Here is an 18,364-nt window from a genome sequence, read left to right as displayed (position 1 = left end):
GATTTTTAATGTAAACAGCTTAGCTCGGCTGAAATCAGGCTATCCATAGCTTGATTAACACACCCAGATAATTTAAGTGACAATCAAGCTATTAATGCATATAGGGCTCCAACAGGGCAATCTGCTCATGCACCACTTGTTCTCCGATGAAGACTAAGGAGATTGACCGTGGCCAAGGAGTAGAAGACACACTTTTAGATGGAAAAGGAAACCATTTTTAAGCAACCACAGCTAAACATCCTAAAATACATGGAAGGAAAAAAGATTTGAATCCATTGTTATCATCTTTGGTTCACAAAGAACTTCATCAATACCCACCAGGGTTGGGGTCAATTATGGCATAATTCTAATTCTAATTGTGATTTACAAAATATGTTGCTTTTATAATCATAATTACATTGTAATTGACTTTAGATAATTGACTTTGTAATTGTAATTGCCATGAAAATTCTATAAAAATTGTCAATTGTAATTTAACGTAAAACTGAAGAACCATGTTACACATATGTGGTTAACAGTTATTAAAATATGTGTCATACCAAGCTTTCCCACATTTTACCATTTAAAAAAAAAAAAAATTTAATTTATGGGTATACTGACACAAAAAAGGCTCAGATGCCCACACCATAAATATTACAACCTGTATTTTCATTGATTAGGAAGCTTAACAAGGTAACCAATAGATAGGAAAGAAATTAGATGATAGATAATATTCTTTTGTGTATTTTAAGCTGATTTAGGGCCCATTTTCATTAATGATGCTAACAAAGTTAACACAAGTGGAAGGTCAACTTTCATAAAGTTATTTATTTCAGGCTCAGTAATTGCGATTAATTGTAAGTAAACTTCACTAATTGAGAACGTAAATGTAATTGACTTTCTGTGGATAAAAACAATTGTAATTGGAGAAAAAAATGCTGGTCACTGTAATCGTAATTGACTATGGGTAATTGAAAACATAATTGTAACTGAAAAATGTAATTGACCCCAACCCTGATACCTACACAGTATTTTGTTATGATAAAAGCCATCGTGTTGACTGTGTTGCAGCACCCAGAACTTGTTAGCTCTGCATCGACATCAAAACTACAGCTGAGCTGCAGTAGAACAAAAGCTACCAAGATGTCCTGAAAACACAGATGAGGGATCTACTGCACAGAAATGTCCTCATCTCTTTACTTCCCAACTTGACGCACTTGGAAAAAAAGATGCGACACGTCACTCTAACGTGCATGCTCAAACTGCTGGTTCAAATTATTCACAATTTATATCAATCTCTGTAGTGTCAAAAATTAAGGTTTCTGTAAGAAACACTCCCCGTTATCATCATCTGTTACAATCATTTGCAGACTGTGAGACTTGTCAAATTCAGACTGTGTGGCTCTGTATGTAGCACAGATTCTAGCCAGTTAAGCTGAGCGTTTGATCATATGTAACTTATATGATAAATAATACATGTTTACATTTTCTAGCTTTATTTTCTTGTCAGCTTCGTCATAAGTCAGGTTCTACCCTACTGACAATGGGTTGTTGCAATAGTAATCTGATTACTTTTGCACACTATTAAAATGGCTCCAGAGCTGAATGTTTTTTGTGCACAGCACCGAAACAAACACACATAAATACTCACAAATTCAGAGTGACACGTTCAAAATAAAGACTTGTGTTGCATCAATAACTTACCTTGTTATAACTGCCGTACCCTATGCTGGCGTGTGTTGAGCGCTGCATTGTTAGGCACCAGCAGATCTTTGTGGGTCTGAACAGGAATAAGTGGGTCAGAAGATGAACAAACGTTCTGAATGTTACATTTGATGTAGTCAATGCCTTTAAAATGATGCACATCACCATACTTGTTCCACTGAACGTGCTGAACTGAAAGTTATTTAAACCTCAATCTTGTTGAAGGATTATGGATAACCCTTACCTGTGAACTGGGTGAACTAGAAATCAAGAATTAAGCCCTTTGATCAAATGCTCTGTTCACTGAGCCAGAGCTGGTAGATGATTGAGGTGAAAATATGAATTAAGTCGTCCTACAAAAATTGGTTACATGATGGCAGCAAAGTCAGGATTCACTATAAATATACTGGATCAGGTGTATAAGAGAATACAATAATTATCACTTTAGTGCCTGTGAATGCTGACAGTGCATCATGTTTTCCCATCATAAATAAATTTTCAGTAGTTTTTGTGTATGCAAAGGACTGTTTCATTGTGCTGCAAGATCCTCCAATGCATCCTGTGTCTGTTCTTCATCCTCAGCTGCCAGACATGCACACTGGCTCATTTTACTTCCTTTACAGCCTCCTTTGTCTATTGGTGGTTTCCTTCTATTTCAAAATGTTGCTAAATTCATTGTTATTGGCTTTTAAAAAGAATAAGAGATAAGACAAAAGGACTTAGTTAGATATTGCTTCCCCTCTTGTTGTGTCGTGTGTAAATGTGGTCATACTTGTGCACACTGGTCAATTGTTTCCATTCCAAATACTTTTTTAGGCCTGAGCACCACGAGCTGCCGAAGGGCCTCGTAGTGTGGCCACTACAAGGGAAGGGGCGGAGCCTATGCGAATGCCACGTGCCCGTCAGTGACCAGGGACTCTTGTCATGTCGTAGGCATGTCCCTGCGCTTTCCGAAAATGTATAGTTGATGGTACTCAAAAAGGGGGAAAAATTGTAACTATAAAAGGAGGTTCTAATGGGACTTCAGGTCAACATCTCGGTGAACAGGGACTTTCTATCTTGCAATCATACTTTGGTTTTAGCGTTAGATCTGGAGAAAAGTATCATGTAAAATTAGGTCAAAGTAGAAAATGGCTTTCCATGTCCTTCTGCACCTTTTTTCCAAGCCAAACATGTTTTTTGTATCAACCTGTCACATTTTGCTGCTACCTCATTACTCCAAATATTCAGAAATTTGGTCGATTATAGTTCTTTTTCTTTCTTTTTTTTTTTTTTTTACTAATTCTGGTAAAGTAGTGTTGACAATGGAATCTGCATTTGAAGTCGGTGCAAAATGATATCATAGTAAACGCTCACACACTCACACAGGGGAGTCCATGCATGAAAGGGATTGCTTGGATATTGGGAGCATGAGAGTGGGCGGTAGTGGGTGCCTGAAGTGTGTCTTTGTCTTTTTTTACCGGTGTGAAAAGTAGTTCAGTAATTAAAGCAAACCTCTCTGTGGTCCCCAGTGGAGAAGGTAATGCAGAATGGGAGAGGAGAGATAAAGGAAGGAAGAAGAGATAAAAGCCAGAGATGGTTATTTTCTTATTAAAAGAGAAGAAAGAGAATTTTTGGATTTTAGCCTAACATCCTAGATTGCCATGAAGAAAGATTTTTGTAGATAATTGCAGTAAGACAGATGCATGAAACTAAAGATGCGTTCACACTGGTAAATGCTGGATTTGTTTGCCCGGAAGATCTTGTGCATTTATTAAGTAACTGAAACATGCAAAGTGTCAAAAGATTGATCCTTCAATTCACAGATGTCCTGCAGAGAGTCTTCTGACTGACAGCTTAAAATTACAATGTGCATGTTTGTTTGCACATTAAACATTTATTGTACTTTTGTGTTATTTGGGAAGTTTTCCTATGTCAGTGTGAAGCTTGTTATCGGTTATTTTCCAGCTCGTTCTTTCCAACGGCATCGTGAGCTTCCCCCTTTTTGGCTCTTACTGTCGTTGGTGTATTTGTTTTGAGAGGTGCCACATTCTGACCTACATATGATACTGTGAACACTTAAAAAAAAAACTTGCATTTCCATGGTAACGTAAGGTGAGATGAAGAGGGAGAGAAAAGATTGGCCTGTTTAAAAAAGGTCACAGTGTTAATGTTCTCCTACTGTAAGAATTTCTGCCATTCGGATACAAACTACATCTGAGTGGTAAGAGGGGACGGTCCTGAGTCTGGAAGGAACACGCGTGTAGCTGTAGAGTGGAGAAGATGTCTAATTAATTTGTGTGATAGAGGAGAGGATGAGAGAGGAACGAGAAATTTGTGGGAGGAAAAGGTGGGCGGACAAAAACAAGGAGGCGGGAGGATGAGGGAGGAAAGACTGAATCAAACACGCTCACGTTTTCCCGTTATCCATCACTGTTCCAAGGACTCTATAAGCTCTCCAGGAGGAATGTGGGGAAAGAACATTAAGAAGTGTGACCAAAATTATTCATGTTTAAGTAGCAGGTTCATTATAAGGGGAAAACAGTCTGCTGTTTGCGAAGATGAAAAACAGCCCATTTTATTAGCAAATTATATGTTCTTTCCTGCAAAAAATGGAAATTTCTTTGGTGCCGATGGCGCCTTGTGCCATTTGGAGATTTTAGCTTTTTAGGGCAGGAGAAAGAGGGAGCGTGAAATAAAGAAGAAACAAAGCAGGCTGTTGCACCCCCGCAGCAAAGTGCAGAAGATCAGATTTGCTTTGTCAGGAGACCTGCAGTCTCACCCCCATCATCTTTGTTTTCTCTCCTCCTTCGATCTATCCTCCTCTCTCCCACTCCTTTCCTTGCCTCTTGGTTTCCTTGAGATGTTAACACGTTTTCACCATCCACATGCTTGGCTGCAGGCTATGGGTGAGGTGAAATGGAAAGGAACAGAGGCGTTTATTTCAAATGCACATTCCTTTAGGGGAGGAGGGGGTAACTGCAGTGAGTGGGTCTGCAGAGCTTCATGATAACCAGTAAACAAGCACAGAGAAGATGGGAGCCAATTTCTAGAATATGATATGAAAATCTGACCCACATAAAGCGTCCTCATCCTTTTTTTTTTTGTTTGTCCCAATTAAGGTGTGAACGTGTTTGTGCGCTAATCAACCCGTGCGTGTTGGTTTTATTTTCCTGTGTGTGGGTCTGTGGGTGTACAGCATCTCTAAAGGAGGCAGTGGGCTGTTGGTACAGGTCTGCTGCTCACTGATAGCACTCTGTTGTTGTCTTTGTCCACTGATCAGCATCCTTCTCACACAAACACAAGCCCTCACTAACCCACCCCCACACGTCAGCTTCTCCCATAAGGTTAGAGCAGACAGACAGAAAGTTTGTCTTTAAAGAATGATGCAGCATTTTGAAAAGGGCACTGTTCCGACTACAAGTCCAACTTCTCTTCGTCATGTCAAGAAATGACTCCTGCATCCCCCAGAATAGCCAATCAGTCCCTATAATACCAGAATATAGTAAGTAGACCACCCAAAACTGTGTATGTCAATACTTCAGATTTTGAGTGTTCAGATTTATTTTCTTTTACAAAAAGGTTGCCCTTTACATCCATCTCCTGTACCTGCACATCCTCCTCAGGGTCTCATGGTGCTTGAGCCTCAAAGAGGTCATGATTTGATGGAGGTTGGTTGTCCTTCACATGGGTGATGCAGACACTGACCATCACAGGCAAATACACATGGGTAATGTTTGAAATTGCATACTAACGTACTACTCGTACTAAATCTGACGTCAAAATGAGTATCTAGTGCATTCCAATTGACCTTTCGCAAAAACCCCGCCCCGTTATTTACTTTTGCGATGTCCATCAAGTTCCTGAGTTTGTCTCGTCTGAAATGGCTGGGAGAAGTCTCCCGTTGTGTGTTAGTGACTCTTTTTGGAGCAATAACTGTGTGATATCCTCCAGATCTAGGCAAAAGGGATTACAATATGCTGTGGAGGGATACATTCAAATTATTAAAATAAACAACAAAGGGGAGATTACAACTATCAAAGCGAAAGCATACTGGTCAATGGCAAAAAGTGAAAAACCATGCAATGAGCACAGCCTTATGGACCAGTCATGCTCCTGCTGGGTAAGTTGTCTTATATTATGTTGTTCATGTCCTCTTTAAGCTATAAGAGCTTTAACACAGCTAATGGGGATCTTAATAAAAACAAACTGTTACATTAGCTAGCTAGCTGAACCTACGGGTGACCCAAGGCTAATAAGATAGCAGCTTTTTAACGCTGGTAAGTGGTAACAAAGCCTGTTAATATAGATTGGGAGACTTGTATGCTTCAGGAGGATGTCTACTGAAACATTGATTGTAATATAGTAATATGATAGTTGCTAATAACTGTGTATCCCAGTTGTCGCCGTCCCCCCCACACACACACCTGGTTGAAACCAATGTGTTGTCATCAAGCTCTGCAGAAGCATGATAACGAGCCATTCATTTGATTCAGGTGTTTTGAAGCAGGGACACATCTAAAAGTCTCAGGAATCAGGCCCTCGAGGACTGGAGTTCCTCACCCCTCTTCTGAATAATCTACAGCAGCAGCCAGAGTGAATTTCTAAAACAGCAGTTAAAGTGACCTTGTGTATTTTTATAGCAGTAACATTATTGTCATTAGGCTGGTTGACAAAAGCAACTCATAGTCGGACCTTGTTTGTATAGTAACGGTTGCTCAGACGTATGATTGGACAATGACTGTTTGTGGGCAGCGTTTTGTGAAAGGTCAATTGTAAATAGTATGGAAAGATTGAGTATGCAAGAAATATTCGGATGTATACTAGCTGGCGAAGGGCCTCTTGCTCTCGTAGTGGTCACACTACGAGGGAAGGAGCGGAGCCTATGCGAACGCCACGTGCCCGTCAGTGACCAGGGAGCCTTGTCATGTCGTAGGCATGTCCCTGCGCTTTCCAAAAATGTATAGTTAATGGTACTCAAAACGGGCAAAACATTGTTATGTTGGCATGAAATGTGTTTCCGTGAGTTTTATGGATCAAATGTTTAGCCTCAATGTGCTTCTGTTGTTTGTCGTGGGTTTGAAATGCATCTTGGGAAACATGGAAGTCTTAATCATACTAATAATTTATAGTAGACAGTATATACTCACTGAATGTGTAGTACAGTAGTATGCAATATCCAGTACAGCCTTGCATTATTGGACCTAGTGTCAAAAACACTACAGCCACCATATCCTGGAACTTTTTAGTTAGCTGATGTCTGCATTTCCACCGTGTTTTGCATGACTAAACCTCATTGTCTGTCCACCAATTGCTGGTTGTTGACCTGTATAATTTACACTTTTGTTGAGAGTTACGCATCAATTGATATCTGACTTGGGTAATCTGAGTCAGTCACACTGCACTGCAATCTGCCTGTTCTTCCCACACTTTGGTGGTCAGCTGTTCTCTGCGTGATGTCTAACATCTTCTTTTCCAGCATTAATAGCCTCACACACAGTCTCCCTACAAGACAGAAAAATGGTGTGGGATAACAATTGCTGTTGTGTGGCTTTGCTTTGTCCAATCCTGTTGTTAGTGTTACTCAGACCTATAAATAGAAATGCTGTGAATAAGTTCAAGTTAAGGTAAATTAATGATTGGTTGTGCAGAATTTAGTGAAGTGACCGACACCAAGATTTACACACTCACAGTGCAGTAAGTGGCATTATGCACCTATCCGAGTTGGTTGCAACACGCCAATTATCAATTATCAATTACCAACATTATCAAGTTCAGTTTTTGTGTTATTTGCCACACATTTATTTGTTGAAAAAAATTATCAATTAATTTTTAAGAACTTTATTGAAAAATTTACAATGCAAGACAGGAAAACTATAGTAACCATTTGCATTTCCCTCAAAATGCAAGTGAGACTGGAATGATCTACTAAAATGTGTTAAATATTGTCTTCTCATGTGTTCAAAAGTGCAACTGCACAGATGGCAATCCAATAATCATTGGAGCAAAACACAATGTACAAGAGCAATAGTTTGTGTCCAAACAAATTAGAATGTTCAAGGTTTAGGTTTTTACAGCATGGAAGTGGTTGTAGTTTTCTGATCATTCTAAGAGGAATTATATGTGCTCAGTTCAGATGTTCAAAGGAAATGTGCTTGGATTCATGCATGGGTATTATAATACGCCTTTTTTCATGGGGTCCCTGGTTTTTTTTACAAACAGGGATGAACGTCAGTCCTGACGAATCGATCCCTGAGGAAATTTGCCACTGCATTTGAAACAATTGAAATGAAGAGAAAACTCTTTTACCCTTTAATTGTAACACAACAATGCCAACCACTAGTGCTTGGACAGTCTTGCTTTAAACCATGTACAATCTTAAACTGAATTCTTTTGTTTTAGACAGATCAATGATGAGTATATGATGTTTAGTATTGATGGCTAGATATTCTGTGAACATTTTCAGTTGTTCTCCCTAGCCTAAACACCTCGCTGCAGTTTGACGACGCGTTCCCACTTTGATAATGAATTTGACGCGGCACTGAGCTGGAGAAGCCGCGCTTCCAGGATGCTCTTTGCCGTGATTGACATGTAAACAGACACGCCCACGAAGGTGAGCATTTCAGCGTTCTTCACGCAGTGCTATTAATGTATTTTCTACAGTTTATGTATGTACCGGCTAATGCCCCGCCCCCACGCTCTGTCTCGTGTTTATAAAGCAGCATGAGCTCGGCTACTGAGTGGGTGGGAGGAGGGTGGGCTGTTCTCGGGTCCTATGTCACCGTGTGGGGAGGAGGAAGTCAGTGTCCCATCTATAGACATCCACTCATGAATATGCATAAGTAGGACGCAAATCAGCCTGTTTGTGTAGAGTTACTCAGAAAGTGACTTTTCAGAGGCTAAAACAGGCGAGTTTGGGAAAATAAACCTCAAATATGTTTTTGGGGTTCTTAGAACAAATGGACATGGGTGAAAAATGGCATGACATGGGACTTTTAAGTAATGTATAGATTCTCTCAATAATCAGTATGGGATCCTTATTTAGCTCTAGTATCACATCAAGGAGTGACTCAGGAAGAGCTGGAGTTGTTGTGAGCTCTTGTTGCGCATCGGATTAGCCACAGGCATCAGTCTGTGGTACTGTTTACATATAAGTTGTGAGATCACTTTATGCGACATGAGTGTGTAGAAGAGGAAGTGGACTGGGAGGTCATTGAAGCAATTTAGAGGTGGAAAAACCGCTAGTGAAGTACCCCTTGCATAGCCAACAGCAGCGCTAACTACAACAGCTTGACATCACTAAATTCAATATACTTTTGATGTGGTTACGTCGTGTCTGGGTTAGGGTTGGATCTTTGGCTGCTGTGACTGAGGATTTGAAGCGCTTCCTTAGTTGAACTCTAAACCTCTTTGCTGTGATGACAACATAGTTGACCACCATTCATCAGCCTGATTTGGTCTAAAGTCCTTTAAGTAGTATATTTGTTCATAGGTCAATTCATTTTCATATTACTCTTTGCGTAAGTATAACGTCATAAAGGTATAAAAGCACTCGAGCTATCATGTCTGTTTACTTCCTGCTACATATTCACTTCGTTCTGCTTCTAATGTATTAAGATTATGCAACCCAGTGATTCTGGAGAGCAAAAAAAGCCAATGGTGATCATCCTTCATCCTGTCCTTGTCTGAGCTCTAGAGACCATCAGTTATGTAGGAGATTAAAAAAGGACAGACTGTTGTGAGGTGCTCGAGAGGACTGACGCCAATGAGCAGAAGAACAATAGAAGAAGAGCGGGCGTAAACAAAATGTCATTTTTCCTTGGATGAACATCTTCCTTTTGACTGATGTAGAACAGTCAGCCAGGTACAGAGAGCAAGATGGAATATTATTAATATTTTAAAAGGATAGAGAAATATTAGGAAGTATACATGGTGGCAGAAAGTGTTTTATTAACCTTATTTAAAATGAAAAATATGCATTCCTTCCACCCAGGGAAATAAAACAATGCATCAAATGATTAAAACACTTAGAAGTTGTTTTAGTGAACAGATTAAATCTTTCTCGGTTTAGAGCTGAGGACAGAAAATGGTCATCGTGTTTGTATGTGTTATTTTATGAAGCCCATGTTGTTATTGTCTGTGTTTGTCTTTTAAAGATTCACCCTCGATTGCTACAGTGCCTCCCTGGTTTAGGTTCTTTCTTTTTTTTTTTTTTGCAACAACAGAAACACAAAGACTGGTTTCTGTGTAAAGACCTGGTTAGTGAAAGAAGTTAAATCACAATCTTTATGCTTAAATCTAAAAGTATATATTTAAGTTAAAGAGTGACCAGGTCTCAGAAAAGAAGCAAATTAATGTCCATATAAGTCAGATTAACTATTATCACTCGTTTCCCTCGTTTAGGCAGGTGATGTGTTGATGACTAAATTAGCTTCATCCAAATGAATCTTGGTGTTGATGGGATTCATTGGGAATCCTCAGAGGGATTTTTAACACTGGGTCTCATGTTTCCTCTTTGTTGCACCACACAGGTCACCTCCACCCAAGCTTCCAGCTCCATGCTGAATAATTCAGGACCGCTGTGTGTTTGTGTCTGTGTGGGACTGTGTGTGTGTATGTGAGGTGTTAATGCTGGAGTGTGTCTGTAGCTCTGCATCATCTGGAAGGATTGGCACACAGTTGACAGTGAGCTCTCACATTGATGCTGTTTATTATTTGTAACACCGAATAAACTTCAATAGACCTTGATAATTATTTTAGATGCAGCACTCAGGTACAATAACACCTTTTCTTGGCTAGCATGGTCTCAGGCAGGGATGGGCAACTGTCATCACAGCTGGGCCACAAAAAAGTGATTGTATCTGATCAAAGGGCCACATTATCAACGTTCATGCCAGTATTAAGAATAATGACCAATCTGAGCATCAACAATGGAAAGAAGAAAGGCTTTTGTTGTCGTTTGTTGTCTTTTTGTGTAGTTTTTAGTTATTTTGTGTGCTTTTGGTGCGTGCGTGTGCGTGCGCTATGTTTTTTTTCAATCTTTGCCTTTTTGGAGTTTTTCAGTATTTGTTGTGTTGCATGCAATTGTGTTAGCATTGTGTTTCTTTTGTGTCATTGTTTTGTGAGTTTAGGTGGTTGTTTTGTGTGTCTGATGTCCGTTTTTGTGTATTATGATGAGTCTTTTTTGTTTATTTTTGGAATCTTTTTTTATTTTTGTGTTGCTTCGTGTATTTTTATTACTAACGAATTCTTGAATTAAAAATTTTGGTGAATTTGTCCTGGGGGCTGCACAGAATTAAACCGAGGGCCGCATGTGGCAGAGTGCAACAAAGAAAACAAACAAGCCATACAATCATTAAGTTAAACATTTTGGTGGTGAAGAATAGTGTGTTGTGTGCTTATAAAAAGTGTAATAAAAATGCTTTGTATGGCGTGAGAGTTGCTGGTGAGGGAATATGATTCATCTCACTCAGTCACAGCATCCTCCTGCTATGAAGGATTCCCCTGTAGTGTGTGCATGTGCGAGAGAGATGAGATCATGCGATGTCTGAACTTGTGTCACTTTCTGTGAAAACATCCCCAACACTTTCCATCTGCCAACCTGACTGAAGTTCTGCGTTTACACCGGCTGTGGCACACATTTTCGTGACGCGTTGCTTCGCAGGATCGAAAACTGTTTCCTTCATATGCACGTCTGAAGCGAATATAAAAGCGCCGCCAACCAGACTCCCTTTCTTTTCATCATCAATTATGGAGGACCTCAGTAAAATCGCTGCTCTTTATTTTCTGTTGAAGCTGAAGTGCCATCAAAACGCTTGGCGCTGGCGTTCCTGGATCCACCAGGTTAACCAGCGACGCATCAACTCAGTGAATTTCACTGTTTTCTTCAGGAGCTGCGCTAACTCCGGTCCGCTCCGGTCCGGTCCCGGTAAAAAAAAAACAGTCCGTGTCGTACAGCTCCAGGTGGTCACACACCGCCATGATTATTTTCTCCTCCATGCTAAAAGGGGGGGAAATGACCACTGTCCGTGTTGACGGCCTGACAATATTGTCAACAAGGACTCTGATTGGCTTTCACACTTGAGCGTCACACGAAACAATCGCTGGAGTTCAATATTTTCAACTCGGGAATGATGATTGTCACGGAAAATTGGGAGCGCGCATGCTGCGGCCAACGCACTTGCCATGCGGATCAGACCGCGCCTCCCAACAGCAGAAGAATTTGCCTCTTACCGCGTCTATCCCATTGACTTTGTATGTAATCTGGTCACGTAAACAATTCGTGACACGTCCGGTGTGAACGCAGCATAAGACGCAGCATAAGAGCATCAGTGGTTAGAGCGGATCTTTGCTCAATAGAGGAGTGTTTCTTTATGGTTTCAGTGGTTAGTCCACATGTGACATGTGAATGACATACACTTCAGGCTTATTAATAATGGCTGCAGTGCTGATGTGAAGAGGATACATTTCAACTTCCACCTTTTTTTGTGAAACCTGTTTGGAGCTCAATAGTAACACCGAAACACTCCATTTTGACTTTGATGCAACCATGGGAAACACGATAATTTAATTCCCCTATATCTGGATACAGAGTAAGTAAGGTACAGCCATTAAATGTAGATTTAATGTGTCTGTTTTAAAGCACTTCACCCGTTTCTGTGCATCAGTCTACTCTACCTATTTCATCCCATATCCAACCAGCCTTTTACTCTTCCTCTCGCTCTTCTTCTGTGTCACAGCAGAGATTGAATAATTCATGTCGGGGCTGCTCGCTGGTGGAGATGAATCATGTGAGAGGAATCAGGATACACGTGCTCATCTCAGAGAAACTCTTCTCTCCAAAGAGCAGACAGTGAAGGAGGAGTGGAGCTGCTCCGCGCCATCAGAGCTCACCCAGTTGACCATGACTGTTCTGTCCTGACTGGAGCTCTCATGACAGTCACACGTGACCTCACGTCTTCTCTGTATGTTCAGGGTCTTTAAAGTAGCTTGTGGCTATAGTGTGTGACAGCAGTGCTAAGTTCACTAAAGTGATAGATAAATGTCAATGAGCATCATGCAGCCACTGTTTCTAAAGCCTCTATCCTAACATTAGAATGCACTCACTTTATTCAGATATTGTTTAGGGACACGGGGACATTACTTTCAGCAGAGCAGTTTCATATACAGCAGGGGTCACCAACACCATGTGAGGGACCCTCAGGAGCTCTACTCACCAATGAGCTCTATTTAAAATCTGATTTACTTTCCAGTATTCAAACTTACATATTACTACTTACTAGAGTTAAATACTGCTAATAAAGTTTTTACATTAAATATATATATATATATATATATATATATATATTCAGTTTACTGAAGTGGCGGATGGATATCAAGAAATCGTACCAATGGCTAGACAGAGCTGGACTGAAGGACAGCACAGAGGCACTCATCATGGCTGCACAGGAGCAGGCCTTGAGCACCAGAGCAATAGAGGCCCAGATCTACCACACCAGTCAAGACCCCAGGTGTAGACTGTGCAAAGAGGCCAATGAGACAATCCAGCACATAACTGCAGGGTGTAAGATGCTGGCAGGGAAAGCTTACATGGAGCGCCATAACCAAGTGGCTGGTATAGTGTACAGGAACATCTGTGCAAAGTATGGGCTGGAAACCCCAAGGTCAAAGTGGGAAACACCTCCAAAGGTGGTAGAGAATGACCGAGCCAAGATCCTGTGGGACTTCCAGATACAGATGGACAGAATGGTAATGGCGAACCAACCAGACATTGTGGTGGTGGACAAAGAGGAAAGCCGTTGTGGTCGACATAGCAATACCAAGCGACTTCAACATCAGGAAAAAGGAACACGAGAAACTAGAGAAATACCAGGGGCTCTGAGAAGAGTTGGAGAAAACCTGGATGGTGAAGGCATCAGTGGTGCCCGTGGTCATTGGGGCACTCGGGGCAGTGACCCCCAAACTGGAGGAGTGGCTCCAGCAGATCCCAGGAAATACATCAGACATCTCGGTCCAGAAAAGTGCAGTTCTAAGAACAGCAAAGATACTGCGCAGAACCCTCAAGCTCCCAGGCCTCTGGTAGAGGACCCGAGCTTGGAGGAAAAAAGAGAGTCCGCCCGCGGAGGGTGAGGAAGAGTTTTTTTTTTTTTTTTTTTTTTTTTTCAATTTACTAAACTAAAAAAACTGTTCTTTATCAAAAATACCTAAGCAAAAGGGGTTTTTGATTGTTTTTTTTGTTAGCAACCTATTAAGTTCTGAGTTTAAAACCTGGGATCGTGTAAGAAATAAAACATGAAGCCAATTTGTCACAGTTCTATCACACATACAGTCACACAATCTTAAATATACACAACCAGACCAACATGCATGTTATGGGACTATGATCCCACACACAACCTGCCACTCTGAAATCAAACATTTACATACCCACATGTTTCATGTTTAAAGCACAGGAACTATGGCTTTGTCCCTTTGCTCCCACACACACACACACACACACACACACACACACACACACACACACACACACACGTGTCCGTCTCTGGAGATCTTGCCATGTCAAGCCTGTGTGAGTGTGGTGCGTCAGTCCCTCATGTAAAGGCCAAAGAGATACAAAGTTGTGGTTTAGGAAGCAGTGCAGCAATTATTCATATAAAAAGACCCCCCCCGCCCCAACACACACGCACGCACACACACTCTCACAGTTCTCCCACTGTTACAGAGCACATTAACAGAGAGCATAGTTAAGCAGCAGCCGCTGTAGGGAGGGGCTCTGTCTTATTATCTAGGTTACACTGAGATCATTTGGTGTTTTTCAGATGGACTGAGGTAACTTTCTGACAGAGTTCAGAGGATTGACTCAATCATAACATTACTATTGGGGGACAAAATCATCTGACACCTTAGGAAACATATTGGGACATTTCTTTATACACAATATAAATGTATCATTAGAGGCCAACTTTCTTTCTTTTTTTCTTCATTTTATGCTACTCTCTGTAGTTAGTTTTTTTCCTGGATTGTGCTTTTAGTTTTTTTTAGATCTTTAGACCAACATACATAGCACGTATATTTGAGCATTTACGTTAATGCGGGAAAACTGAGCAAATGCAAAGGTTTGCAGACTTGAGAAAAACTGAGAAATAATTCTTTGTTGTGTAACAACAGTTGTGTGAAATCAATTATAGGGTACAACTTCAAAATACAGTGTAGCCATTACCTGAATGGGTTCAATTCTGATTGATAAGGTTTTGAATCAATTAATCACGATTTGATTTCAATTCAGTATAGATTGATTGATGCTTCAAATTTTACTTAGATATTAATAAAATGTTTCCAAACTTCTGACTTAAGTTGGGGCATCTTATCCTGCGGAGCTTCGTTTGCATTCCGCCATATTTGCACTGAATGCACTCTCGCGTTGCACAGGCACAGTAGTCGACATTGCTAAAGAAAGATTATAGTGCAAGACTACTGTGGTTAGAGTAAAAAAAAAAATAGATTTCAGCAACTATGAATCGATTTTGGAAAATTTCAATGAAATAAATGAAATCGATTTTGTTAATCAGCTCTTCACATCAGTAGTGCACAAAATCTAAATAGTGCAATAAAAACTGGTAATGGAAACACCAGAATTTTGAAAAAGCACTCAAATATTGCTAAAATGTGTCGCAAAAGCTCTATTGAAACACTTTTCCCGCAAATATACATCACAGAACGTGACACACTTGGTCACAAGACATGACTTACCTGGTCACATGACCACTGCTCTTGGAGGAAACATAAAGCGGTACGTGTAGACAAAAGAGGAAACCGAGGAATTTCTTAGCATTATACTTTAAAATTATTACTGCCACATTAGACATGAAACAACAAAGGAATACAGAGCGTTATAAGAAGGTTTGGAGTGTCCGTCTTCACTGAAGCAAAGTCTCGCGGGATGAGATTTCACGGGAGTTACGAGGCTCCAGCCCAAAACAACCTTCAATGGAAACACATTCAAAGCGCAATTATACTTTGTTGACATTTAAAAATATCGCTTTTATTTTGTGAAAATCTGTAATGGAAACCCAGCTAGTGTAAACACTGAGTGACACCATTAAAGCCTCCATTTGCTGAGAGGTGTCACTAGTCACTAGCTCTTTTTATTGGCACTTTTCCCTTTACATCTGACGATAGCAAACATTTCACCTCAGTGCCTCCAGCATGTTGTTTCCCTCCCTCTACTGCACAGCTTTCTTAGTTTTATTTTCTTCTTCCATCAAAATGGAGTTAGTGTTCGCTGATCTAAGCTGCACTGCAACTGAGTGTTCTTGTGTGAGTTCTATCTCTGATACTCTTTCCTCTCTTTTGTCTTCTTAGATCAGCCGCTGTTTGAAAACTGGAGGACGGTTCATCTCAGTGACCTTTGCCCAGCCTTTTTTTAGGAAGCGTCTTTACGCTCGCACCGAATACAGTTGGTCCATCAAGCATCAGAGCTACGGAGAAGGCTTTGAGTATTTTGTGTACGCCATGACCAAAGGAGAAAAGCTCAGCCCAGAGGATGTAGCTTTAGAGAGAAAGCTGAAGGAAGATGCCGAATCCCCGACTCCTGTTAGTGTCACACAAACTGAAGCCAATTAGGACTTCTTGTCTAATATTACACTGTAGAGGAGCTTGATTTTTACACTTCTTTTATATTTGTACCATCTTACTGGTGACTGATATTGACGTTCTAAAAACTGTCTCAGATTGTCAATGCTGCTGCCATCAGCTGCTATTTGATTAGAGATCTTAATAGAAATGTAGATTATTCATAAGGCAATTTTACATCACAGTGTGAAGTAATGTTCTGGCCCAGTATGTCAACATGTCTCCGACTCGGCACTGCTGTGTGTTTCCAAAGAGTTTTACTCAATTTGTAGTAGAAATAGGCCAGTGTCTAGACACAATACATAACAGCGGCAGCCTGCATGTAAAGTCAAAGCAAGAGTTCATTCTGACGTCCGTCAATGCTCTCTGCTGGGGATGCCTGCATCCGTCGGCTTTTTGTCCCCCACAAAGGCTGCTAATGGAGATACGCTGCATGTCACGCAACTGTCAAACACACACACGCACACACACACACGTACAGTGTGTTATAACACCGCTTGTTGAGGACACATGATGGTGGTGCAGCTCCCTGTGCTTTCTGATGCTTAAATATAGACCAAAGGTAGAGAGAGTGTGTGTGTGTGTGGGGGGGGGGGGTGACTGCTGAGGCACATTAATAAAGTAGAAATCATTTATTTTTAATTTTCCACCCAGATGTAATTACTTCCTATTTTTAAGACCTAAAAAAGGAGCGTAATTTTTCAGAGGAATTTTTTTTTCTTTATTCAGTTTTATACCCTTACTTTTCGATGGCTTTTTAACATGTTAATCACTACAACACACCTTTCTCTCACTTTGGTTCTTTTAAATATGACTTTCAATTTTAGAAGAATATCTACTCAATGTGTTTTATTGTAAATGTATATAAAATGTGTCAGGGCAAAATTGTTAGTTATGTTTATTAACATATTTACCTTATTCTTTTTAAGGCTTTAAGTTGAGACTTTTCATTTCTGCTGTCTCATGTTTTCTGCTCTCTTCTCGAGGTCAGCCTCCCAAAACACATCTTATCCCTCAGACACCGAGGCATCACACAGTCACATGCCTACACACACTCACATAATCACACATACACACCCAATACACATCCATTCATACACACAAACACCATACATGCACACACCTCCAACACTCACGACAATCAGGAGATACCAGAGAACTGGTTGTTTTGAAAGAAGAAACTGTCTCTTTTCACTCTCTTCCCTCACCTCCTCCTCTCTGCCCTCTTTATCTCCCGGGGGGAGGAGGGAGGGGGACTGAGGGGGAATATACGTGATGAGTGTGCCACTGGATCATCGGACGTCCGCCGGGGCGGTCACTAATTTTGTCCATCTTTGTACTCTTTTTATTTAGTTTTATAATAAACCTTTTTTATAAAATCATCAATGCCTCGCCTGGACTCCATCATTCAACCAGAGCAATAAATCATGCCTCCAAATGAGGTCAACCGCAAATTTGCCGTGACAGAATATAATTTTAATTAAAAAAAAATTTGGTGTTGTAGATTGTGTGAATTGTTTTTTTTTTTATATCTGACGACCTTGCAAAACCACTCGTACCCTCGGTGATACATCTTGTGACATATTTGAATCCGAGTATCTATTTTTAGAACATTCTAGTATGTAGCTACATGATAAACAATCGTCCCAACACCTATAGATTTATTTATTTACACTGAACAAAAATATAAAGGCAACACTTTGGTTTTTTCTCCCTTTTTTCATGAGCTGAACTCAAAGATCGAAAACATTTTCTATAAATACACAAAAGACCTATTTCTCACATATATTGTTCACAAATGTGTTTAAATCTGTGTTAGTGAGCACTTCTCCTTTGCAGAGATAATCCATCCCACCTCACAGGTGTGGCATATCAAGACAGCATGATAATTGCACAGGTGTACCTTAGGCTGGCCACAATAAAAGGCCACTCTAAAAATGTTCAGTTTAAACACACAGAGCACAATGCCACAGATGTTGCAAGTTCTTAGGGAGCGTGCAGTTGGCATTCTGACTGCAGGAATGTCCACCAGAGCTGTTGCCCGTTAAACTGAATGTTTATTTCTCTACCA

General features: G+C 40.5%; 1 protein-coding gene across 1 annotated transcript in view; it reads left to right on the top strand.

Annotated features, from left to right (window-relative positions):
• ece2a (endothelin converting enzyme 2a) overlaps nt 1-17,247 on the top strand; it is a 109,023-nt gene extending 91,776 nt beyond the window's left edge. Inside the window, exon 4 of the mRNA XM_028472168.1 lies at nt 16,024-17,247. Within this exon, the coding sequence (XP_028327969.1) occupies nt 16,024-16,284 (261 nt within the window). The 3' untranslated portion in view covers nt 16,285-17,247. The remainder of the gene's footprint in view (nt 1-16,023) is intronic.
• Nucleotides 17,248-18,364: the final 1,117 nt, after the last annotated feature.

Source organism: Gouania willdenowi, chromosome 17, assembly GCF_900634775.1.
Source record: "Gouania willdenowi chromosome 17, fGouWil2.1, whole genome shotgun sequence".
Classification (NCBI taxonomy): domain Eukaryota; kingdom Metazoa; phylum Chordata; class Actinopteri; order Blenniiformes; family Gobiesocidae; genus Gouania; species Gouania willdenowi.
This window is presented reverse-complemented; position numbering and strand designations above follow the sequence as displayed.